Source organism: Branchiostoma lanceolatum, chromosome 4 (genome assembly GCF_035083965.1).
Source record: "Branchiostoma lanceolatum isolate klBraLanc5 chromosome 4, klBraLanc5.hap2, whole genome shotgun sequence".
In the NCBI taxonomy this organism is placed as follows: Eukaryota; Metazoa; Chordata; class Leptocardii; order Amphioxiformes; family Branchiostomatidae; genus Branchiostoma; species Branchiostoma lanceolatum.
This window is the reverse complement of record NC_089725.1, coordinates 150,639-176,452: the sequence shown is the minus strand read 5'-3', so window position 1 is coordinate 176,452 and position 25,814 is coordinate 150,639. Positions and strand designations below refer to the sequence as shown.

Here is a 25,814-nt window from a genome sequence, read left to right as displayed (position 1 = left end):
CTGAAGAAGCCATCTCCAACAATGGAACCATAAAATTGTGTCGGCAAAAATATCAAGTATCAAGCTGTTTGCTTAATATTCACCTTTTTGCAGGCATATCTCAAGCATGCATAAATAAAATTTGATATTGAAGGACTGAGAATAGACCATCAATGTTTAACTTTAAAAAATTGCACCAATACACTGTATATGCATATCTTTTCTCTTTGTAAGCCTGGAAAAGGACTAACATAACTACTGATGCACCAGTAATGTTGGATACTGGTGATACTGATTACAACAAGTCATGATGGAGTGTTTCAGGCAAAATAATCAATGGACAAATTCATATACATTAAACCTTTTATTTTCAATGCCAGCAAACATTGCATATTTCTTTTTCAAGCATTCACATTTTCCAAACAAGAGAAGCATCGGACTATGAGATATAATATCCACAGAATTAATAATGTTGGAACAACAACAAAAAATAGAGGTTATAGAATCTGATTGTACATGTTTATCATCATCATCATTCCAGCTAAACCTATTCGCCTTTTTCACACTTCCTATAATCCTTTGCTGTTCCAGGAATGGCTGTGGGACTGTGATATTGTTGTAAAATCATGGGATTTGAACCTGCATCGAACCTGGGCCGCCAGCCCAACACACTAACCGCTAGGATAAAAGGTCCAGACCAGTTAGACTGGTCAGTTGGTGGCATTTGAACCACACTGTAAATTACCACAGTTTTGCACTGTACTTCTGGCAGTTGATTTCAGAATAAAATTCAATTCAATCCAATCCAATAATCAAAACCCAAACAGGTAAGGCCACTACTTCCATCTTTTCTTTAGTGCTAGGGAGCAAGGCACCTACAAGGATGTTGTCTAGAGGGGACATTCATGAGTCAGCAAAAGAAAACAAAGGAACGTTACAGCCAAAGGGTAAAAACAGTTACTGGATCAAAATACTGATTTGGCTTCATAAATCATCGGTTCTAGGAAATTTCCATATCTTAAAAATGCTTTGGCAACAAACATCAGAAGTCCATGGCTTAATCATTAACTGCTCCATGTATAGACTTGGGCATTAGCTTACACACACATTTGGAACGAAGCCAAGCTTCATGACATCTTGGAAACTACAGCTTCAGCCCCTCGGCCAGACTGCAGGACAGACCGGTTCCATCCGGTTCCACGTTCAGCTGTTTCACCACCCCATCTTCCACCAACATGGAGTACCTGTGAGGGGAGGGGGGATATGTTAGGAACAGGACCATGAAGCAAAAAATGTTTCCATCACTGCACAGTATGTAACTATAAATAGCATTATGTTTAGCTAACTTAAATATCACCCTGAAAACTGTCTCCATTTTCTCCTTTAAATGTGAATTTAAATCACCTCCAACTTAAAGACATTTACAGGCCTTTCACTTTACTGACTGAGGCAGGTACTTCCATGTTATTGTAAATTTTAGCCATGGTTTTATTACGTGATAGGGGGCAGATTGAGGTTTTTGCAGTTGAAACAATTCTGGAGTACAGTTACTTCATACTTTAGAAACGCATATTTGCAATTATAGGTATTTCATTAATTCTCAAATGGATGAAATTTCCCAGTGGGTAAGATGTTTTGGGAATAACTGCTACTCAATTGCAATACTGTTTTTCCATAGGCTCTGACCATGAGGTGTGGCCAAAAATGTAGGCATGTTTAAGATTTTTAAGAGGGAAGTGCCTTTTTTACAAAATGTTACATGAAGGGCAAGGCTTTATCCCGCTTCTAAAACATTTACATCAGTGAAAGGTTTCTGATTGTGATTTACAATCATCTTGTCATGTCACATTACCTCTTGGATCTGATGTTTCCAAGCAGTCCAGTTGCATCTAGTTCTAAGCCAATGGCCTGGGAAGAAAATGAACACACACAAATATCATTCAATATCAAATAACCTAAATCTTTTAACCTAAAGATACGTGTTTCTTTCCCATCATCATATTTTCAGGGCATTAAAATCAAAATAAGAAAGCTGACTTGGTATAACAAGTTCATTGCAAATCCTCCTTGCCGGAGAGATACCTTTTTGTAATTATAGCAAACAGGACAACAGACACAATGGCATGGTTGGGCTGCACCTGTTTTATGCCAGGGAGAACGAGGCCAGCGAGAGGGACTGGTGAGGGGTGGGAGGGTACGAAAGGACGCCATGTGTGCTGCTAGACCCTGTGCGTTACAGCTCAGCCTGCGGTGCCACGCTCCCTGTGCAATCCCAAGCGATTCTGCCAGATGGCGCCATCCCGGCCTGATGTAAAATGGGGTTCCCAATTTCAAGGAAGTACCTTGAGTAATTGTTGAAGGGGAAGGGCTAGCTGCCTCTACCTACTTAAACAGCAAGGAAACTTGCTGCCCTATATATGTGCCACTTCTCAGGCCTGTGCTACGAGGGTCTGATTGAACCAAAAATAGGGTGACTATCTGAAGCAATCCTTACCTTGGTGAAGTCCGCTGCAGAGTCAGCGAGCATACGGACCTGGACGGGACACATCACAGAAGTACAAATGGTAATTGGATTTCAGTTGTGCACGTTGCACACTTTTGTATTCTTATTCGGAAGCAGACTGCAGGAAGGTAGAACCTGAGGTAGTGACTGAACTCTAGTAGGTAGGAATGGGCAAGGTATCTGTTATTTAATGATATTGATTAATGGCTACTACATGTAATTTTATTTTTTAGTGAAAATAGATTCGATGAAATGTGTGAGAGAAATCCCACCTTCCCCTCTGCCTTCTGGTCCTTCCCCCAGGCCTCCATCACGAAGGGGTCGTTGACCGACACACAGGCGACCACCTGCACACCTTTGTCCTTCAGGTCCCCAGCCTTGCTCACATACCCCGGAAGATGTGTCTGAAAAAAAAACAGATTGATTTTTCTAACATTAGGTATTTAGAGATGACAGACTTCACCCCCTTACCCATAGTACTTCGGGATAGTTCCAAGTAGAGATGAATTATGTTGTATTATGGATGTATACGGGAGCTTAAGGTTTATTATCCAAGAGCATCAAACCTCTGCACATAACCCAACACACGTATTGAGAAGAGTAGAGGTGACCCGATGTGCTTGGCTGAAAACATGAGCCGTAGCAAAGCTGCATTGTGAGTAGCTAACGAAAGTGTCATGCTTTGTCCTCAGTCTGAGGTTGCCCACGTTACCTTAGATTACCTTATAATTACAACCATGCATCATGTCAGAAAATGACATTGTAAATATAACAATTATGGGAATTATTGGTCACTACCAATGGTTCTTTTACTCAACCTTAAACTTTCTAGATATCCTAAACAGAGGCTTTAGTTCAAGCTAAGGCTTATCAGTGATGTGACAATGGGTTAAACTAATACAACCTTCCCCACTCACTTATCTTACTGGTAGTTTAACCCTCCAAGTGTCAATACACTAATGTTTAAATGTCAGGCAATTTGCATGTTGTAACAATAAATGTTCAGCATGGTAATAAACCAGTTAAAACAGAAACAGTGACCTCCTTTGAAAGAATTTGTGTGGTTTAGTCATAGTTATTTCACATACACTTTTTCATTTTAATGCCAAAATTATAAAAATCAACCTTGAGCTTTCTCCAGTTCTTAATGCAAAACTTGTGTATGACATTGAAAAAGGTATTGTTTGGAGAATTTCACACATACCAGCTGAGGGTGGTCTTTGAGCTCAACTTCTACCTTACTCTAATTCCTTTGGAACACTAATAGGCTCTTTTTAAAATAAAACAAAATGTCTGATAAATCTTGAACGTCAGAAATATGATTTATGAGTGACAGGACCTAGTAATCATTATAATGTTGTTTCTATAAAACGGCCTAACATTTGAGCAACAGGGATTGGGCCGTTTTAAATGGCCTGTGACACCTGGAGTTATATTACACCTACAACTAGCAATGAGTGTAGCATACATAATTCCTTCTATAACATATACATGTATCATGTAACAGTGTTTTGCAACTGCAGCTAATCAATGTTAAAGAGGCATGACATGCACTTTTCTGTTGACTTTACTCGTAGTACTAGACTGAGGGTAAACATTAGTTCAGACTGAGGTCACTATCAGTGACCTAACAATGGGTTAGATTAATACAACAACCCGTCCCCATTCACTTATCTTAGTTAAGACTGATTCTATCATGGATTACATCCTCTGGGCACTGCAAAGTGATGCGAGCGAGCGAAAAGAAAAGTTGAGCCCTGCAATACAGTTATCAGTTTGTTATGAAATGTAAGAGGTCAGGAAAGTTTTAAAGGTTTTAATGACTAAACTTACAGAACATAGTAGAACAAACAATAGATTCTTTATTTGTGTTCTTTCTTGGAAAACCTTGGAAAACTTTGTTCAGGGCTTTGAAATAGGTTTTGTGCAGGGAATAAGTTTATGACATCATCAGTACGTTTTACAATAGAAAAAGAGCCACTGTATGGCATTTGAATCTTTTTTCTAGTAATTTTTTGCAACTAACGCAATATATTTGCTCATTTTGAAGCTTTTTTGTAGAATATACACATAGATGGTTACAAATAAAATTGACTCATGCACGGATGTCTTTCATATTCAAGTCAGGGTGGCCTTACCCTGGCCATGCATCTACAACTATGCACAAAGTCAACATCAGTTCCAAACGTGCCTTGTGTACATTTGTTCTCTAATACATTACGTAACGTTGTTATGTAACGGTAGTTTATCAATGTTAGAGGAGTATGACACTGCACTTTTGTGTTGACATTTCTTTGCTATGTGGGCGTGTTTGTGGTAGCTTAGTTGTTAAGCAGATTAGGTAATTTGTCATTACTGTAATCGGTTTTGGACAGTTCTTTTTAAAACAAGATTTGAAAACAGCTTTGTTTGATAATCTTATGTAAGAAGCTCCAGGTTTCTTAGCAGTTGGATACTAGGTTGTTGACAAAAATCAACTTAAAGTTGAATTTGCCTGTAGCCTGAAAAATAAAATTTAATCTCCATTTCTCTTGCCGACTCTTCTTGCTAAATTCTAAGAGCCAAGGAACTAAATCAATCTATAAAATCTTAATCAAAATCCTTGGCTACTATTTCAGCTGTCAGTGCAGTTAAACCTGGCCAAGAAGACCACTCAGGGGACTGATGAAATCTGGTCTATGTGGACAGGTGTTGACTACAGACAGGATTATTATGTCCATGGGAACAATCATCACATGATAGACCCTTACCGGCCCTCAACTGCTTGTGTCTGTGAGAAAAATTATCTTTGACTTAAACACTTGGGATAAATGGGAAAACTAATATATAATGGTGCCGTGCACCAAAAAGTGCTCACATTGGGTGGTCCTTATGTACATGTAAAGGTGGTCATTTGTAAAGTGGGTATCTCACAGAACTGAGGCAAGTTGACGACCTCACTGAAACCGAGCGATTTGACAGAGCGCTCAATGAATTTTAAAGACATAAAAAAGATTTGTTGGCTTTTTTGTCGACTCATACATTTTTTTCACTACATACATGTACTTGTATATTTTGCATAATATTCCCAAATATGAAGTCAAGGGTAAAACCAATCCAACTTATATTAGGTTGCAGCGAGGTCACCAACATGCCACAGTTCAGTGAGATACCCACCTAAAGGTTTGACTGGATCATATCATAGGCTGTTGGGTTGCATGCTGGTAAAAAAATTTAAAAAAAGGACAAGAACTCACCTTTGAGCATCCCGGAGTAAATGCACCAGGCACGGCGAACAGGACACCTTTCTTCCCAGCGAACAGTTTGCTGACATTGACCTTGTTCCCAGGGGTGTTCTCATACAGGTCAATACCTGGCAACTTGTCTCCAACCTGGAATGGAGAATAAAAAAACACATAATCAGTGGTTTGTTGGTAAAAGACATTGCAGCCAGGGGCTGAGTTGTGCCATCTTACATACATTATACTAGTAGTATTACACTTGGCTTTTAGGATATTTGTCTGTTTGTTAACAGCATAGATGGATGGTTCTTTATGGTATTTGATATGAATATATTTATGATGGTAGGTGGTAGAAAAATGAGGATTAAAGCAATAAGATTATGGCCCCCTCGTGACTTTCCATGGTAGTGCAGCAGGAATTCTGGTTTTGATACCAAATGTTCTGGACATGCTTCTCATTAATTATGCAAATGCCCCCCTATTTTGCATAATTTGTCTTTCATGTTGTGCATCTTTGTCTAAGCTTGTAACCTACACACCAAAAATCATTTAATTTTTTTTCCCTTTCTTTAGTTATCCTCAAGTGTTATCCTGAGTGTCTCTAGTCCACATTCCTAAGTGCCTGCTGAGGCAATGAAGTAAGGATGTTTATCAAAACCTCCTTAGTTTAAGTGTGTGTTAGGGACCTCTTGAAAAAATAACACAACTTGACAGTCAGCAATATTAAATACGACAAACGCAAATCATGAAAAATAGACGTCAAATACAGGTTGATATAAAATAATTATTATTGAATTTGCCTCTCTGAAACTTAAGTCCAGCAATATCTTATTTGGGAAAAATTTAACGTTATCTCAGCTAATTTCTACTAGTATAACCATGTAGGACTTCTAGTATTTACTCTTTGTCTGGTTTGGTTGTCTGGTTCTTGTATGTTGGGGGCGTGGCCAGGTGCCAATGGCATTGTGTTTCACTTTCAGACCTCACGTACATGTACCTGGGGGCTACAGGTACAGGTGTGCTTGTTTGTATTGCATACACGGTATACCGCCTTATGGCGTAACATGCCAGGTTTGTACTGTACAATACAATTACAAGCTGATTATCGGACAGATTTATTTGATCCTCTCACACCGGGAAGGACCCCTACTCTTTTTGAAAAGTGTGGTGGGCTCTTAAACATGCTTGAGGTGTGGCTCTCCTCAAACATGGAGCCTGGGTACGTCCCTAACCAAAGCTACGAACTCCTTTTCACCTGAGTGACGAAGGGAGGAAAATTGTGTTAAGCACCTTTCCCAAGGGCACAATTAATGTCGCTGATTCGAAGCCACTCACCAAGCTGTTTATGGTTTAAGTGCACATTGACAACTTGGTGAACATTTCCCTGGGTACCTGGGCCCACAAGTTTTAGGTAAATGAAAGTATCAGTCATCTTGTATGTCTTCATCTGTTGGAAATTCTGATGTATCTAAATCTACTACATTAATCAGATCTGATCTACACCCATGTTGCATGCAACGTAATCTGATTAAAAACCCATCATGAAAGCTGAGGAGATCACAGAAAAGCTGTAATTTTGGGAAGTCAAATCAGAAAAACTTGCCCCGCAGTTCCAACAAGTTGCTCGGGCCCTGAAACCTACATAACTTATTAGTCAAAAGCAAAAATTTATTCATTGTCCAGAACATGAGATATCAAAACCAAAAGTCCTGCTGCAGTACTATGGAAAGCAGCTAGAGGGGGGGGGGGGCACACTACACACACACGCAGTTACACTACAGTCACTACACACTCTCCCTGGCCATCCAGGACTTCTGGAGTCATATGCTGTTCACAGACACACACACACACACACACACACACACACACACACTCACACACGCATGGGCACATACACTCACTCACTCACACACACGCACACGCAGACACACACACACACAGTGACACACGGGCACACGAAACATAACCTTGGCGAACGTAACAAATCTGGCGCAGTGTGTTAGTGGGTCAGCATGCCGCCTCAATACACGTCAGGACTATAACCTCTATAAACGTTACTAATGCTGATGCTACAGATAAAAGTCGAGGATTCACGTTCACAGTGCAGTGTAAAAAATCTAGAGGATGAAAAGTATTCATCATCAACACCAAACACTTAGTAACAGATACTAGATCCACTAATAACACTGAGAAACAAGCAAATGGGAAACCTTGATCGGCATGTTGTCGGCTGTGGCTGTAAAGATGGCGCGACAGGCTCCTATTGCAGACGGCAGGCGGCGTGTGAATGAGCTCACGGCTACAGGGACCAGCATCTTTAGATACAGGGGAGGGCAAAGTCTAAATTGTAATATTTATTGTGGGGGTGTGTGACCTGGACCAACTACCGCTGCAGGATTGGCCGAGCTGCTGCACCTAAGGGCCGTTAAGGGCATATCATGTGACAATAGACCATGCCATTTAGACATAGGGGTGTTATTCTTTATCTCGTAAGAGAATGCACGTCATCATTTCATTTCATTTCATTTATTTATACAGGGGAAATACAACTCAGGCTGTGAAGCCTGTTTTTCAGGTATCCCTGATCACTGTTATCTTATATCATTAGTTGCGATGTTCAAATGTGCCACTCAGTTTATTCTTTTTGCAAGGTGAAGCGTTTATCATAAGAAATATTGTCCTTTCAAGTCCCCCCGATGAAGCAGCAAAATGGACCATTCCGAAGTTGAGAAAGCGGAACACCTGTCACGGTACAAAGTTCAGTGAATGTTGTGGGGTTTTTATTTTCCTCTCCCCTTTCTCTAAATGTAGCCAGTATGCTTCCCCTGCACGTACGAACCCAAACCAATGCTATAGCGAACTGTTTCTTACTTATTCTCTGTTTTACACTCCGTGGAGAAGCCGCCCGTGTGCGGCGGTTTTGGGACGCTGAGAGTTACCAACCTGTTGCAGCGTTCGCCTTCCATTCCACCGCCCAGTCTGTCGGCTATGTCTACGGTAACATCACAACAAGACAGACGTCTTCGCCCATTTCTCCGACTTCCGAGGCTACTTTGGTTCTTCTAGACGACGACATCTGGAGTGATCACTTCAGCTCGTTCCCAGATGATGATAACGGTATTCCGTGTTCCGTTATGCAGAGGGTGTTTAAGGTGCGTGTTCATGCGTAACTGAGCCGTATTTCTCTTCCGGATTAAAGCTAAGTATTGACCTTTAGGATGAAATATCGGGAAAAACTCTTAATTAATCAGACATAAGCATACATCATAAGCGACTAATTCAAGGTGACTTTGAAAGTCTGAATTGCATATAGTATCGTATCCGATATCTCAAGTTAACTTGGTTGGTTAAGTCTTAAGATTTAAAGTAGCATTTCGTGGGAACGCTGCACGTCATTTCTTCTGTTCAGCCGTTTTATTGTTCGCTAAGAAGATTTTTAGACTATCCTAAGACTCAAGTCTGTTTTCTACGTTGTATAAATGACTATTAAGAGGCTTCATCAATTCAATATCTTGGGTCTCAAATTTTTGCAGGAAATTATAATAGGGGTAACAGGTAAAATAAAAACAGAAATAAACACGAATCTGTCATCCCTTTATAGACCAAAATGCCAGATCAGAAGCAAAAATGTATGAGATTTTGGGGATTAATTTCAGATATTTATTCTTCTTTTCAATCAACAGAAAATCAACTGTGCAAATCTAAAAACCAAACAATTAGATTGATGTGTTCTATACTCACTAAAGCACAAATTGCAATAACTGCATTTTTTTCAGAACTGTAGGGAACCCCAGTGCCTTTTGGATGGAGCTATGACACAGCCGATACCTTGTGCAGTGGGACAGCCTTGTGAGGACACAGCCTACCATCACTCACTACCTGGAGCTCAGTTTGCCCTTCCAGTAGACAAGCTAAATGTACCAAGGTGACACAACATTTCTAAACCATCAACTTTGTTTCCAGTTTCTTGTTTAAAATCCGAGAGTCAATGTCACTGCTTTTAGATAGTTTGAAACTTTTTCAAATTTCAAAAAAATTTAGAACAAAAATTTAGATGATGAACTTCTGGAAATAGAAGAAACCACATACGATAAATGAATAGACACAGATGTATTTTCTATGAAATAGTATAATTTAGTGAAAACATTGAACAAAATAACAAATGACACATTCTATTTTCTTCTAGGCTTTGGCATCTCTCCCTTGTACCATGCCGCTGCAACCAATCACAGACCTCCAACTGCACCTGGGTCAATTCAACCAATGAAAATGAAAATGAAGAATTAAGCTATGACATCTGGTTGGTCAATGGGAACCCGAATGTCACACAGACAGACTTTCTGTACTACCAAGTTTCCTACGAGTCTCAATACGTCAGCATCATCCTCCTTACCTACATAATTTTGTACCTTATCTTTCTCTCAGTTCTTCTATGTGGACACCGTGGACACTCTCACACCATTATAAGAGTCTTCCTCGCCAGCATTTTGCTAGAATGGTTCGGTTTATCTTTACACTTCCTCCACCTGGCCATCTATACTTTTGATGGAGCAGGAGTCCTGCCAGTGAAACAGTTCGGTGAGGTGGTTGACGTTGTGAGTCAGTGCATGTTCATGGCTTTGTTGCTGTTACTGGGGAGGGGGTGGACGGTAACCAAGGTTCACGTGGAGCACAAGGCCTTCCTGGCGGTCATCGTTGCGTACTCATTGGTGGACGTGGGGCTTACAACAGCACGGTTGGTAAGTTATCAATTAGAGTCAGTTATTCAAACTACAGTATCCTCGTTACCTGCGCCGAGAAAGTCATGTTTTTGGTAGCGTCCATGTGTGTCTTGTTATGTAAATAAGGACCTCATTTGCATAAATCATATCAGCTGAACATGTTGTTCAAAGTATGAAAGTCTTATCTCAGCAAAGAAAGCTATTGTAGCATTGCCTCAAAATTTATGTAAATGAGGCCTTTATTTGCATGATTTATGTCTAATAATGTCTGCATTTAACATAATAATCACAGAAGTGGGAAGTCAAGTCCTAAAAAAAAACCATAATTTTGCAGTATTCTGTTAGTGTAAATTGTATCAAAAGTGTACACCCACCATTGGTATGTATCAAATTTAGGGTGAAATCTGGTGAAATTTGGATTGTATCATGTTTTGTGCATTCAGTAATTTCGTTATTATCCACAACTCGGCAACTTGAGCTAAATCAATCAAATTTGATGGTCTTTTGTTGAATTTTGTTAATAGTAAAAATCAAATCATACCATCATCTGGGGAACACATTTCCATGCCTTTTTTTATGCAAAATGTAAATATAGCAACATTAACTTATATATTCTTTGTTACATTGGTTGTTTGTAGATCACAACAGACCCAGTGACCACAGTAGACGACAGCCTGTCCTGGCAGACCCTGGTAGTGCTGGGCCTCCGACTCTTCATACTACTGTGGTTCCTGTATGAACTACACCTCAGCTATCTACAGGTCAGTATGTTTACCCAATAAACCACATCATGGCGTGATACACCAGGTTTGTACTGAACAGTACAAGCTGTATATCTGGACAGATTTATCTGATCCACTCACACATGGAAGGACCAGACCTGCTTTTTGTGTGGTGGGTTCTTTTATGTCATACAGCCATATTCAAAGGGCCCTGCAGGGCTGATATTTTAGGAATCAGCCTTTTGATTACATCAAACAAGATTTGACTAAACACACTGTGTTATTCCGCAGGAGGCCCAGCCCTCCCGTCAGCAGTTCTACGTGGTGCTGGGCGGGGTGTACGGTCTGTGGTTCCTCTATCTGCCCGTGGCAGCAGTCGTGGTGTCCCAGGTGGTGCCTCCGCTCTGGCAGTATAGAACTTATACAGGTGCGGACAATAAGGTTGTTACAAGTCTTTGACAAGATAAATTATTATGATGTTCATTGTGAGTATAAGCGGTTATCTCACTGGACTGTACCAAAAGGCAAAAGACATTCCAAAGTGGCTCAGCAATTTGTTGCCTCAAGTTGCAATTTTTTCAAATTTCAAATGACACAAATGGGAACAAAAACAGCACAATTGCTTAGCCTCCTTCGCAGACTTCCTAGAACGGTGGCGTATATATTTGGCGGGGGGGTGGGGGCTGTTGGGGGTTGACGCGATTTCTTACACGGGCCAAGGTTCTCTAATGCCAGCAACGGACTTTCGCTGCCAAGGGACGACGCTGCCGTTCTAGGAAGTCTGCGAAGGAGGCTACAATTAAGGGCTGGTCCTCTCATGAAATACTTGCTTAAAGTAGGCTTCCATTATATGTGTTATTCATCTATAGATGTGGCTTTTTCCAAATGGAATGAAATGCACTTAGATAAACTTGGCTTTGTTTCTTATTTATTTCATTTTTCTAGAATGAGTATGACATGTGCGGGATACTTGGCAGATGTAGTGCAAGATTTAAGTGCTGAGAGAAAAAGGGCCTGTTTAAAAGAAGCTAAGAATTAAGTTTGACTACAAAATATAAATCAATAAAAAGCACTGCATTTTTCCATGGACAAGCCAAATCTTTAAATCTTTCATCAATCAACCATTTCATTTCATTTTCATATAACCATGCTAATAAGAAAGCAACATGTAGTGGAATTTAAGCTGATTTAATATCAGAATCTCAATTGTCTTCCCTGATCCATTTATGACTTCATTTATTTCAGGTATCACGGTGACTGCTGACTTCCTGTCCTATGCTGTCCTGGCCTACCTGCTGTGGCCCTCCCGGGGTGTGGCCAGCTACAGGTACAGCAGGATACACATGGACGATGATCTGAGTCTTCTAGACTACGACTCCATCTAGTGATTTACATCTGCACTGCAGTTACCTACTTCAAGTTCCAGGGAAGATACAATAATTTTCTGTTAGAAATAGGGTTCAAGATTCAGTTTCAGATAATATTTCTCTTCCATATATGATAGCCAAAATTCCATCTTTCTTCTCAGGATACCCTACACTTTATGTGGAAAGTGTGCTGTATCTAAATCAATGGTACAACAGTAAATAGTGGAATTAAGCAGTCTCAGGTAAAGGTATGCAGTTTTCAAATAATTCATGTTAGTTCTAGTATTCTTCTAATAGTAGGACCAAGTCTTCAACATAAGATTAACTGACAAACCATTGCATAGACATTGATTTCTAGATTTGTTGTCATTTGTATGGATACTACTACCTTTGATTGAAATGTACTATTTTTTTCAAATCCATTCAATTAATTGTTATATTTTTAGTGATTCTCGTCAATATCTCTTGTGAACTTCTTTTATGCACCTGATTTTAAATGTATTAGAACGTGAGGTAGATGATATACTGGTATCGTTTTAAGGTACAAAGTTTTCTAAAACAGTTACGTACAAAAAAATGAACATTTTTCAACCTTTGTTTAAAGTGCATTAACTGAAATGTATGTATTGCTTGATTGAAATGACATCAGGTAATGATTATGACTCGACGAATATGATTAAGGAAATCTAGCTATGAGGATGCTATACAATATTTATTGTATATGTATTGCGTGTCCATCTGATGAAATTATTCTATTTAACATTCTTGAACATAGTAAGAATTAGAATTGCTTTTTTTCAACATCAAACTCAAAATAAATGCATTCCCTATTTGTATACAATGTCATGTACTTGTAAGTTGTAGTTTCTATGGTATTTGGAAGTGAAACAAAAGAGTATAAATGAGCGTTTCTGCCAGTCACTCACAGACATGTCTAATATGACACCTGTCATCTAGAGGAGGGGTATCTTGTCATCTCTTTTCCTGCTGCTTCTTCTTCTGTGCTTCAGCCATGCATAACCTGAACTTCTTTGTCTCCTCTTGACACTTCCTCCAGTCTTGTTTCTCTGCCATACAGTCCTGAAGAGAACACCATGTTTCCATTACATTATATCAGTCACCTTAACTTAAGATCAAAGCTAGGATTTAAGGGTTCTTTAGCCTGCCTAAATCACACCTGTAGCAGCCAATTACTAGCCCCTGGTGGCAGGAAGTGGTGTAACACATTCAGGCTAAAGGGTCAGATCATTGCTCGAAACTCCCTGTCACCATGGAAACCAGTCATCAGAGCCTCTTTCACCATAGTTACAGACAGTTCTCAGCCTCACAATAGATGTCGATTTATGATACAGATGCATAAACTACAGCAAGTAGCATAAACCAGTTCAAGACTAGGCTTGATGAGCAATGGGAAGGGTGCAAGTATGCAGTGTGGACGAGTGAGACCAGGACATAATAGGCAGATGTCCTCTATCCTGTATGAAATTAGTATTAAGGTATAAATTTACTGGATGAGGATGTTCCCATTATTCTTTTGACTTGGTGTTGGTCTTTAAGCTTCTAGGAGCCTTATGAGTGGATAAGTGCATGTGTAAGTTTCTTTTGGCAGGTCCAGTACTAGTGGTCTCAAAGAAGTATCATGATGACAAATTTTGGCCAAAAAAATTACAGCAAGTATTACTAAGAAAAGTAAAATCATATGACCATACATACGCAGTCATGAAGCTCACTTTGTGCTCTAAATGCCACTGAACAAAAATGAACTTTGGTGTCACCCTACATCTTTCATGCTCCTATTTTATGTACACTACCCAGGCTGATGCTTCAAGTTCTCTTAGAATTTAGATCTAGTAGGTACTATTTTCAATAAACGACAAGCTTCGTTGCATCCTCTGAGGTTCAACCACTGTACCATATCGTACTTGATATCACAGGGTCCCTGTAACACATGCAGTTGTTCGAATGTACATTTATGTTCACTGTGGTTATGTAACAAATTATCTGCCTTACCATGTTGTTATATAACCTCCTTGTATAACCTAACTGAACTATACTACAGGTTTTGCCTTTTAACATCATGTTAGACAGAGACTAAATGCGTAAAAGCAGTGTTTACAACAAAAGGACGTACCTAGTAACAAAGTTAAGTAATCTAATTAACGTTACCTGGAACTGGAAAGCATTTGTGTATTTTTAATACTGGGGAAAAACAAGCTATCAAGCTGGGGGAGGGAGGGGGAAGATTATATAGCCGTGGACAGGCATAAAACGGTGGTGAAAAATTCAAAGCGACACCTACCAGGAGCGCGAAGTGCTGATCTGCACAGCCTGATGCGTTCACCAACTTGTCTATTGGGTCTTCCTCCTCCTCCTCCTCCTCATGTTCGGCCTCAGGTTTAGGTTTTCTTGTCCTGTCATGAGGATTCGGCATGGGCGCCGCCATCTTGGTGTCTGTTGAGGTCAAAGGTCTCTTTAGGTCAAAGGTTAAAGCTAAGCTACTTCCGGGTCTGATGTCTGATGCAACGTACAGCACGAGTTAGTATTGTAGTTTAGTTGTGCTATTTTAGTGGATTGCGCTGGATTTTGTGACGAATTATGTCCAGTTCCGAGGCTGTTCCACAGGCCAGAGTCGTGGTACAACAATGTCTGAGTGCGAGGCTTCAAGTCAAGCCGCCATCACAGGAAAATGAAGCTGAATATGTCGAGGTGCTCATCTCGCATAACTCATTTTGTGTTTTTATTATCATCATGTCATCATTCAGTGGTTATGACCTCCTTGTTCTGTGAAAGGACATACACCAAAGTATAAAAGTCACGATGGAACACTGTACCAAACTGTTCAGTTTATAATGAAGTCAGTGAAAAAAAAACCTTAACGGTGCACTTTGGATTTTTTTTTGAATACTTTAAAAATTACTAATTTATTCATAGATTTGTGTAAATGTTAAAGATGTGAAACCGTCACCAGAAATAGGCTTGAAAACTGTTGAGTGAAAATCTTCCCTTAATTTTGCCCAATGATTGTTTTTATTGAAGCAAGGAGCGGTCTAAACTGGATGTAAAGCATCCTACCTGACTGTCACTGAGACTCTACTCTACTCTACTCTACTCTTATTTCCCTTTTTATTTCTGGGACTTTATGGGCCAACAATGCCATCATGATATGACAAAATTCTGCTAAGACCTGAGCCTAATTGTTGTAATCTCCAAACAGATGTAAAATGGGAAATATCATATAATGGCGGACTAACCTGGAGGTATTCAACCTCAGCTTTATAGTCACATTTTTTTTTTTTTTTTTCAACCTTTATTTTACCTTGAAAGTATGTACAACATACACTCTTCGGCCGAGGCCGTTTTTCAAGAGTTCAAGGGAGGAGGTCAGGGGTCCTTTCAACGTACCATCGTATAATAGAAACATAAATTGTTATACAAAAATAACGTAACAATCAGTATTCCATAATCATATTCGGTATATAAAGATAAGTCGACTATATAACATCATTTCCCTATTCGGTAATAATACTCAGTTCGTAGTTACTCGACGCAACATATTCTTAAATGTTGCAACTGAAGGCGCCGTTCTCAAGTTTGGTGTCAGACTGTTCCATAGAGTTGTACCTGAGTAGGAGATAGATCTTCTATATACTTCTCTACGGACCATTGGTACATACAGTAGGTTAGACTCGCTTTGTCGTGTTGTTCTAGTTGCCCTATCTCTACAGTACGTGAACATATGTCTCATGTAGGCTGGTAACAGGTTATTAAGAGCCTTATATGTCAGTAAAGCCTTCTGGTGCCTGTGTATAGATTTGATGTTCTTCCAGCCCAGTCGTGTCAGTACTTCAGCCGATGGTGTTCTGTACGGAGCTCTCAGTAGCAGCTTCCCGGCTCTGTTCTGCATTCGTTGAAGTTTTTGTAAGTCTTGCTCAGGTGCCGTGTCCCAGACAGTACTTGCATATGTAATGTATGGTAGACATATAGTGTTGTATAGAGTACGAAGTGCTGACGTAGGTACAAATTGACTGACGTGCTTCATGATACTTATCGACCGTCTTAATTTACCAAGTACATCTTTGACATGACCTTTCCAGTTCAGATGGTTGTCAATGTAAATACCTAAGTACTTATACATGTTACAGAAAGCTATGAGTTGACCATTTATAGTCACCCTAGGGTTGTTACAGTTTCTTAGCCTTTTGTCCGTACCCAGTAGCATGCACTTGCATTTCCCTTCATTCATGGAAAGAGAATTCACGGCGAACCATTGAGACAACCTTTCAAGATCGGTTTGAAGGGCGGTCTCAATGTTCCCAACATCCTTGCTGCTGAAGTGAATAACCGTATCGTCGGCATACATTGAAATTTCACAACTTTGGATACAGTTTGGCATGTCATTTACATAAATAATGAATAACAGTGGCCCTAATATTGAACCTTGGGGTACGCCATACTTCACTGTATGAAAGTCAGACATGGCTCCATTAACTGCGGTGCAATGCTTTCTACCGGAGAGGTAGGAAGTGAACCAGTATACATTAATGCATATTACACCTAATTATGTTTGTATAATATCTGACTCACAGGTTGGGCGTGGTATCATCATCTACATATGTTTCCTCAAAGGATCAACAGAAGATCTTGTAGAGAAGATGGGTGAGTGACATATCTTGTCCTTGTCAGTAGGCGTATTCATTGGCCTCGTTGCATGGGGGCTTTAAAGTATGAATTGTGTATACAGTGTTTGGATACCATATAGAAAATTATAGGGATGGCCCTCATACTCAACTGGTAGCAGCCTGACAGTTGAGCTCCTGGTTCTGGGAGACCCCGGTTCAGGACAGGACATCTCAGTTGGGGTTGCAGCCCTCTTTCAGAAGGGTCATGTAAAATGTGGGTCCTTATCTTCAAGAGGTGCCTCATGCACATAAAATGGTAAGGGCTACTAGTACCAACCCCTTATTGTAAACACCATATGTGCAATTATTGAACATTTCTTAACGATCGAAAGAATGATGGAAGAATATAATTGCATAGAATTAAAACTTCTAAAATCTCATCATTTTCCTATCCATTGTCTACCCCAAAATTGGGATGAAACTTCTACAACTGTTCAGTTCCAAAAAAGTGATATAGATGTACTACAATTAATTCTTTATTGTAGTAACAGGTGTATAACTATGAATTGTGTTATATAGTGACCTTTACTTTTGATAATCATTTTTCCAGTACGATCTACACTGGGAGTCAGATTGAGTGAATCTGAGCCAAATGGGAAGCTAGTGTCAGTGCTGGATCTGCCTGGTGATGTGCTGATTGTACCACAGGTAACATTTAAGTCTGGACTATTCCATTGGGACGCTAGGGGAGGGACAGCTATGTAGTATATTGTAAAAAACAGAGGTGGGGTTTTGTTAGTCCGTATAACGCAAACTCCAGCTGTACGGGGGTTTATGTCTCCTCACCATTAGGGGCTGGCCGGTTACGGGCGGCTGCTGTAAGCGTGAGTAAATCAGGCTAGGGTTTTGTTGACAGAAGGGTATTTCATGTTCTGAGAATTCAACTAAAACAAGGAAGTCGATTAAATGGCAGAATCATGAGAGTTGATGCTAATAACAAAGAAATAATCTGTAATTTTTTATTGTAACATCAAGTTGACAACTCCCATGATCCTGTGTGGTACATTAAAACTGCCACATTTGCAAAAACTGTGAATTAAAGCGAGCATCATGATCAATAATAGTCCCTGAGGTATGCACACCTCGAATTCAGATAATACATGTTCAAATGAAAATAAAAAAGAAGAAGATATCATTTCTTTACAGGGCTCGAAATACTGGGTGCATGCACACCTGTGTGCACCCAAAATTAGAGCTGTGCACCTTATTTTTGACTGTGGGTGCACCAGTGCACCTAGATAATTTTGTAGGCTTTTGAGTAAGGGTACTATAATTGTACACTAGTACACAGAAAATGCTCTTGAAATGTAAGTATCATAAAAAGTGATATAACGTTTTGTTGGACTTTATTTGATGTATTATTATTACTTGTTTGAAATTTTGAAGTTAGCCGTAGAATTAAAGATTGTAGTTTTTAAGAGCGTTAAACTTTGTAATTTTGTTTTGCTGACATTCAATTTGTTTTATGTGGTGCACCCAAAATTCTTTCTGTGCACCTAATTTTTTTGGTTGGCTGCACCAGTGAAAAATGAATTTCGAGCTCTGCTTTAGAAAAGGTCGTGATAATACCATTTTTGTCTAATGTGCCAGTTTTAGGATACTCGACAGAATTCTGTTAGCAGATGTTAGCATAGCAGCTAGTTATTCTTGTGTCTCTACTTTTGTGTACTATGAAATCATGTACCCTAATTTTCTGTATTTCCGAAATATCATATGAATTTTCCTCATATTTCTTTCCAGGCAACTCTTGGAGGAAAAACTAAAGGAAAAGCCATGCAGTACCATTCCAACATAGCTAAGACCGAGGGCCAGGAGCTATATACCAAATTCTGTACAATGTGTGCGGAGACATTTGAGACAAGCACAAAGACAAAGGAAGCAAATAAGACTGTTAAACATGGTACCTATGGAAACAGACAGGTCCTTACTGTTGTAACCAATGGGCCATACACACATGTACTAGACTTTTGAACTGTCAACGTTTTCTTTTCGTTAAACTATAAGGTACCGAGCAATGAACAATTATTGGACCAAAATATTCTTGTAAATTTCTTAAAATAAAGGTTTATTCACCAAGCAGAGGTTATGGTGATTGGGCTAGTTGTGGGCGCAATCTCGTTTAGTCCGCGGAGGGAGAAATCAGGGTCACAACTAGCCCCCTGACCTCTGCTTGAAGGAATAGCAGCCACTACTCCCCCCCTGTACTGTAAGCTGTGTTTGAAGAATAAGAAAAGTTTAATGGGAGCAATACTAACATTAGTACATTGTAGTTGTACATTTTGTATCTAGAATAACTTTTGAAGCACAATGTCAAGACATTTAAGAGTGTTTGTTGTATTAGAAGCTTAATGGCAACCAAGTAATAAGCACGAAATAAAGTTGAACTTTGGAAAAGGTAAAAAATGAAGACCACACTTCCTTTCATTCTACACAAGCATAAGATTTGAAACTCATTGTGGTCATCAAGAATTGATATCCAGAAAGGAATGCCCTTGAAGGTCCAAAACAAACTGCCAGATGGCCCAAACTGATGTCACTTCACCCCGATTACAAGCGCTAAAAATCATGACCACGGCATGTCTAGAACACGACATATCAAAACCGGAAGCTCTGCTGCAACACATAGGAAAGCTGCCAGGGGTGCAAAATCTAATCATTTTCTGTTTTCGTCACAACCTGCCAACAATTGTACCAAATATAAAAAACATCCATCTGTTCTTGAGTAATCTTGCTGATCAACAGCCACACACACATACTGGCAGTCTAGAATATAAGGAGGTAATGATTAATGCACAATACAAAAAGGCTTACCTACCTGTATGAGAGTATGCTATTTAATGCAAGCCAAAGATCATAAGAATTATGTTTTCAAAATTTATGAGTATCTTGTGTTCAAACTCATCTACATGAATTACCAAGCCCAAACGCTATCTATCAAACGAAAATTGAATATAGAATACGTGAAACAAATCAAAGGAGCGAGTAGAAACAGAAGTGACCCCAACCGAGATTCGAAATCACGCCGAAGCCGGAGGCCAGATCACAGGCACGCACGCCTTAACCACTACGCTAAAAGGTCGCGACCAGTTAGCCTGGTCAGTTGGAGGCGCTTGAACCCCCACTGTTACATACGTCGAAAAGTTGAACAGGTGAGTCAAAAATTATTGACTGCACAGTACTGTTCATTATACTGGTCTAGCAATGTTATTAACTCTGTTGATATGATTTGCGTGTGTTTGTCTCTAGCCTAGGTCTCTAACAAAAATGTATAAGCATTTGTTTGTTTGTTTGTTTGTTTGTTTATTTCATTTCACCAGGGGAATCATGTCGCCAGCTGGCGATTTTCAATGAGCCGTGGGGGAAAACCCCCAAACAAAGATGTTTACATAAAATTCAAACAAGGTTGCAAGAAATAACAAAAAATGCATTTATTGTTTATTTAAAAAAGTGAGAATGAATTTTGCTGCAAGCCCAGGAAATATGCGATTTACGATTTTGACCCCCATGGCAGATCCTGTATGTGTGCCGTACAAGTAAACTGCAGTTCTAATAGTTCTGAACGCGCTATCGTCATGATTGTTGTCTTATAAAAAATCTTGTTGTATAAGATTTTGCAGCTGTTTTCTTGAACTTGGCAAAGAAACTGCTGTATGGTAATGATATTACTTCTACTGGCCGCGGCAATGATAGTCCGAAAGGTCAATGACCGATAGGCAAATGACCGATCGCGAGAGGTCATTTCTCAGTGACCTTTAGCATTTGTGCTGGAGAACAAATAGGTTTGCCTCCTCGAGTCCTTGGTAGAACCAAGACTATTTACAAACACGTTACCGTGTTCTACCATGGTAGCTGCCACGATATGTCTTTCCTCAGCCAACTGATCCCACCGTTAGGGAGCCTGCAGGTTCTACTGGTGACTGCTGTATGTGCCCTGGTTCTGGTACTGCTGTTGTTCCGGCGCCCGAGAAACCTGCCACCAGGACCGAGAGGACTGCCGATCGTTGGGAATGCGTTGAGCCTAAGAACGGTAAGTGTAGGCGTGGGAGCCGTCCTCGTGGACAACAATCGGAGACCTGTGTAAATTCACGACCCACCTTATGTCCAAGCATTGGCAAAATCACTATGGTCAAATTTTCCAGTAGGATAATCATGCCAATGTCCAGTGTCGAGTAGGAGACCGCGAGGTGGCCATACTGGACACTGTCCCGGCCGACATAACGATTTTGTCATCCGAAGATCTGCTTGGAGATTAGGCCCAACAGAATAAACTCACGCTGGCAAAACAAGTTATCTGGAATGTCATACGTGACCTATTTTCTGAGTATACGGCCCTGCCTGTTTAATCTGTCGCTTATTTTCTGATGATAGGCACGAAAGCTTATATTTCAAACGTACTTTCTGTCATGAAACATGCCTTTGTCCTGTCCAATTGGTGACTTCATGTTTGAAACTTTTACTAGTTTTAGAAAGCTTGATATAATTAACCTGACGAAAACCTGCACATACTAGTTTGCCATAAAACCATGCCCCTCGGGTCACGTGTCGCCCCACTTGTGACTGTTAACATCATTTTGCTTAGAGAACGCAGAGGTGCAAACAAAGTGACTTTACTAAAAATTACTCCTGGCAATTCTTACGGCCTTCGTGTAAATGGAGGTACTGTTTTTGTTTGTGCGTACCTGTCTGTTTTTTTGTGTGTTTTCGGAAATTTTTGTTCAGAATAACAAGAATTGTAGATTGTGGTGATATTATCATAAGCATGGGTTAGAAGAAAGGCGTGCATCAATGATTGGCCAAACACGGTACACTTGTACGACATGGACTTCAACTCCTTAACAGTCTTCCTGACAATGATGATAATTACTACTTTTTCTCGGTGTTTACAATGCCATAACGCCTGGCCAGTGACATAAAACCACATCATAAATCACCGAGTGAGCGAAGTGATAATGAGAATGCTCATTCATGACCTTGTCTCCATCATCGGAATATGTTGTTTTCTCGCCAGAATGTCCCGCTTGTCTTCACTGAGTGGTCAAAGAAGTATGGTGACGTCTTAACCGTCTATACTGGCCCAATGCTGACGATAGTTCTGAACGGTTACGCCGCCATCCACGAAGCACTGGTGAAGAACGCCGATGTCTTCTCCAGCCGTCCTTCAATTAACGCCTCGATTACACCAGATGGAAAAACATTGGGTAAGAGCACACGGTTCGTCCGCAGTTGACCTTCTTTCAGTTAGCTTTAATCATGAGCATCTTAATTCTGTACGACAATATTGACTTGTAATATGTCGAGGTTATGTAGTTCATTTGTGTAGTTTTAGGATCAAAAGATTTGTCTCATTTTTCCAAGCAACACAGTTTTAATTTTGTCAAGAGAGAGCTTGTGCCATAAAATCAATAATCAAAACATTTCGTCATTTGGCATTCCTAAATGATTTCTGAAACTTGTGTAATGGCCTCTATAGGAATAGCTCAGGAGCCGTACGGACCCAAATGGAAGGAACACCGCAAGTTCGCCCTGATGAGTCTCCGTGACTTCGGAGTCGGGAAGAGGAGCATGGAAGGGAAGATTCTCGAAGAAACACGAGCACTTCACGACGAGATATCCAAAAATCGCATCAAAGCCTTCTGCATCTCTCATATGATGCAGAATACAGTTTCAAACGTGATCTGTTCAATTGTATTCGGTTGTCGCTACGAGTATAGAGACAAGAAATTTCAAGATCTTTTGATGGCAATAGATCGAGTTCTCCGTCGGACTTCTGCGGATCATTTGGCCGTCATGCTCCGCCCCCTCAGGTACATCCCTGGTGTCAGGAAAGGGTATCTAGACTTGAGGAACAGTCAGGCTGTACTGGTCAACCACATCAAGGACAGGATCAGAGAACACCAGGAGACCTTTGACGAGAATGACATTCGAGACTTCATTGATGCATTCCTCTTGGAGTCGAAGAAACGACAGACAGACGAAAATACCACCTTCACAGAGCAGGAACTGGCAACGGTTAGAAAATAGTTGCATATACACTGCTTTTCCATGAAGTTGCCTCAGTTCAGTTCATGAAAATTATACCTTGCGATTGATTTTTCATCAATTTTGACATCATGACCAAGAAATCTAATGTATACTGTTGTTTGTCGGTCATTTAAAATGTATCAATGTTACTCTTCCCGGTGCAAGGTCGTTTTACAACTGTTCCTGGCAGGCACTGACACAACATCTACCACCCTCCGCTGGGCCCTGCTCTACATGATCCTCCATCCGGACATCCAGGGGAAAGTACAGCAGGAGATAGACAGCGTGCTGGGACCCAACCAGGAGCCGTCAATGGGGCATCGTAGCCAGGTGAGCAAATTAAAGTACAGAGAGTTCTTACCCGATATATACTTGAATGAGGATTACTTTGACTTTGGAGGTAGAAATAGAACTGTACTTTATGGGTAAACTATGCTAAACAGGATTTTAAATCAACATATTTAGAGTCGTATCCTCTCTAAAACGAGCGTGAACGTTTTTTTATTGCAGGTACAATCGTATACTGTATGTCTAGACGTTTTCAAAGTACAGCACATTTCAATGTTGTTCATATGTTCTCAATAATCCATTACATACGAAGATGCCGTACACTGAGGCCGCACTGACGGAGGTGAGCAGACTGGCAACTATCACACCGTTTACCATTCCCCACGGAACCAGCAGCGACACGACATTCAGGGGTTACAACATCCCAGAGGTAGGTCAACATTCCGGGCAATATGATCTGTAGTTTCCGGTAAGGAAACAAGGAAGCACATGTATGGCCATGTTGATTTGATGATATGGATGATATTCTCTGTGGACATAAAAACTGATGCGAGCGTACGACTAAAAAAAAGTTGAAAAAAAACAAACAGTTGCCTTCATTCTTTTTTTAAATGAAATCTTCGTGGTAAGGAAGGTTGAACATATGACTAAATAAAAAGAGTACAGTATAGCGAATGATGGGTTCTTCATTTTCATTTCTTCACATCCTCTTCTTTGACTTTGGAATTGATTTTGGCGATCTACGACATTAGTATTGTTTTCTAATTTTTTTGTGTGCAATTTACGGCATGGATTTGATCATTTTGCAGATGCTCTCTACGATTTACTGAATGATTTAAAAAAAAGATTTAGTATATTTTTGGAATCGGACGTAAATTGATGCTCGCGCGGATGTCATCCATACAATCAAATCAACATGGCCTAATAGATGATAACTTACTCGATTTAAGCCGTACATGCTTATATCCCTACGAATGACCACTGTATACGTCATTCTTATAGATGACTTGGGTTAAAAGTCCAGACCATCAAGCATCTATATAATGTTTCAGAGCCTGATATTGTACATCATATTTATAATAGACCATAGTTATGTGATAGTTAACCCATATGGGCCCAAAATAGTTATCAATTGCATGTATGCACTACCGATATGTAATATTGCCATGTCCTGAGAGGAAAGCTCATTCTCCATCATGTTCTGGTGTCTATTTCTAAAGATGTATTTGTATGAACAGTCTATCAGCAACAGCAATGTTTCCTTTATCCATGTGTCAATTCTTCTCTTTCTTATTTACCCAGGACACGTTGGTGGCAGTGAACATCTGGTCAGTACACCACGACCCCCAGCTGTGGCCGGAGCCCAGCAAGTTTGACCCCGCTCGCTTTCTTGATGACGACGGCAAGTTTGTGAAGAGGACTGAGGTCATTGCGTTCTCCACAGGTGCGTTTGGGACACTCATTGGCAAACACTTCTTGTTGATTTTTCAGCAAAGAAAGTGACAGCATCTTTGTTCAGAGCAATAGACATTAATGGGAATGAACAAAACTTTCCAGAATGAATTTGTTAAGTTCAAGTTCAATCAATTTCTAATATTTGTTTGTTTGTTTGTTTGTTTCGTTTGATTGATAAATTGATATAAGTTTGAAAGCTAGAAGACACGTTTGTATGTTTCAGGCCGTCGTGTTTGCCTGGGTGAACAGCTGGCCAGGATGGAGATCTTCCTCATCTTCACTTCTCTGCTGCAGCGCTTCACCTTCAAGCTGCCAGAGGGCGCTCCTAAACCTTCGGACGAAGGGGTTTTTAGAGGGATACATGCTCCTGTCCCATTCAAGCTGAGGGCTGAACCAAGGAACTAAAGTGTATCACAATTATCCATTTTCATTAACGCACAAGAATAATTTTCAGAAGAGTGACATTTCCATTCTACGTTTGGAGAACAATGGTACATTCGGCAGGGATTGGAGTTTGTGTGTCATGTATGGGGCACTCAGGTGGTGGTGGCGTCATGTATAATATATAATTGCCATTATGTTGGTGTTTAGCCTCAAACAAATGCTTATTATAATTAAGCAGTCTCTTGGAAACATGGGATCTAGTAATTGATAAATTGTGTCTCTTGTGCTAGAAATGCCGCCAATTACTAGAAGTATTCCACTTGTATTTGTTTTTGATCAGTAAGGCCACAGCAAGTAAATTTTATGGATGACATCCTCCACAGACTCCAAAATTAATGAGATAGGGCGAAAAAAAAACAAGGCGAGCCAAAAAAACACAAGATTCCTGTGTTTCCAAATGTTGAGATCATAAGT

The 25,814-nt window shown here is 40.1% G+C and overlaps 5 protein-coding genes across 7 annotated transcripts; 3 read left to right on the top strand and 2 right to left on the bottom strand.

Moving 5' to 3' along the window:
- Positions 1-328: 328 nt before the first annotated feature.
- On the bottom strand, positions 329-8,104 carry LOC136432150 (peroxiredoxin-5, mitochondrial-like). The gene is made up of 6 exons (XM_066423159.1): positions 7,914-8,104; positions 5,719-5,853; positions 2,755-2,886; positions 2,474-2,512; positions 1,832-1,887; positions 329-1,223 (listed from the first exon to the last, which is right to left on the bottom strand). Exons 1-6 carry the CDS (start codon positions 8,016-8,018, stop codon positions 1,124-1,126), a joined length of 567 nt encoding a protein of 188 aa, XP_066279256.1. The 5' UTR covers positions 8,019-8,104; the 3' UTR covers positions 329-1,123.
- A 176-nt stretch (positions 8,105-8,280) lies between these two features.
- Positions 8,281-13,069, top strand: LOC136432149 (transmembrane protein 145-like). 3 transcript variants are annotated; one of them, XM_066423156.1, is made up of 6 exons: positions 8,290-8,855; positions 9,480-9,628; positions 9,890-10,442; positions 11,063-11,185; positions 11,438-11,573; positions 12,392-13,069. In XM_066423156.1, exons 1-6 carry the CDS (start codon positions 8,520-8,522, stop codon positions 12,529-12,531), a joined length of 1,437 nt encoding a protein of 478 aa, XP_066279253.1. In that variant the 5' UTR covers positions 8,290-8,519; the 3' UTR covers positions 12,532-13,069. The 3 variants fall into 3 exon arrangements, with proteins under 3 accessions (XP_066279254.1, XP_066279253.1, XP_066279255.1); XM_066423158.1 differs by having other exon boundaries at positions 8,698-8,820; XM_066423157.1 differs by lacking the exon at positions 11,438-11,573 and having other exon boundaries at positions 8,281-8,855; positions 12,392-12,494.
- A 137-nt stretch (positions 13,070-13,206) lies between these two features.
- On the bottom strand, positions 13,207-14,988 carry LOC136432152 (cytochrome c oxidase assembly factor 4 homolog, mitochondrial-like). Its single transcript, XM_066423162.1, has 2 exons — positions 14,813-14,988; positions 13,207-13,593 (listed from the first exon to the last, which is right to left on the bottom strand). The coding sequence occupies exons 1-2, from the start codon at positions 14,954-14,956 to the stop codon at positions 13,486-13,488; spliced, it is 252 nt and encodes an 83-aa protein (XP_066279259.1). The 5' UTR covers positions 14,957-14,988; the 3' UTR covers positions 13,207-13,485.
- An 11-nt stretch (positions 14,989-14,999) lies between these two features.
- LOC136432151 (D-aminoacyl-tRNA deacylase 2-like) lies at positions 15,000-20,471 on the top strand. Its single transcript, XM_066423160.1, has 4 exons — positions 15,000-15,219; positions 17,100-17,169; positions 17,743-17,840; positions 18,933-20,471. The coding sequence occupies exons 1-4, from the start codon at positions 15,109-15,111 to the stop codon at positions 19,161-19,163; spliced, it is 510 nt and encodes a 169-aa protein (XP_066279257.1). The 5' UTR covers positions 15,000-15,108; the 3' UTR covers positions 19,164-20,471.
- A 103-nt stretch (positions 20,472-20,574) lies between these two features.
- Positions 20,575-25,814, top strand: LOC136432148 (cytochrome P450 2U1-like). The gene is made up of 7 exons (XM_066423155.1): positions 20,575-21,219; positions 22,201-22,390; positions 22,663-23,201; positions 23,379-23,543; positions 23,815-23,931; positions 24,804-24,945; positions 25,180-25,814. The coding sequence occupies exons 1-7, from the start codon at positions 21,052-21,054 to the stop codon at positions 25,359-25,361; spliced, it is 1,503 nt and encodes a 500-aa protein (XP_066279252.1). The 5' UTR covers positions 20,575-21,051; the 3' UTR covers positions 25,362-25,814.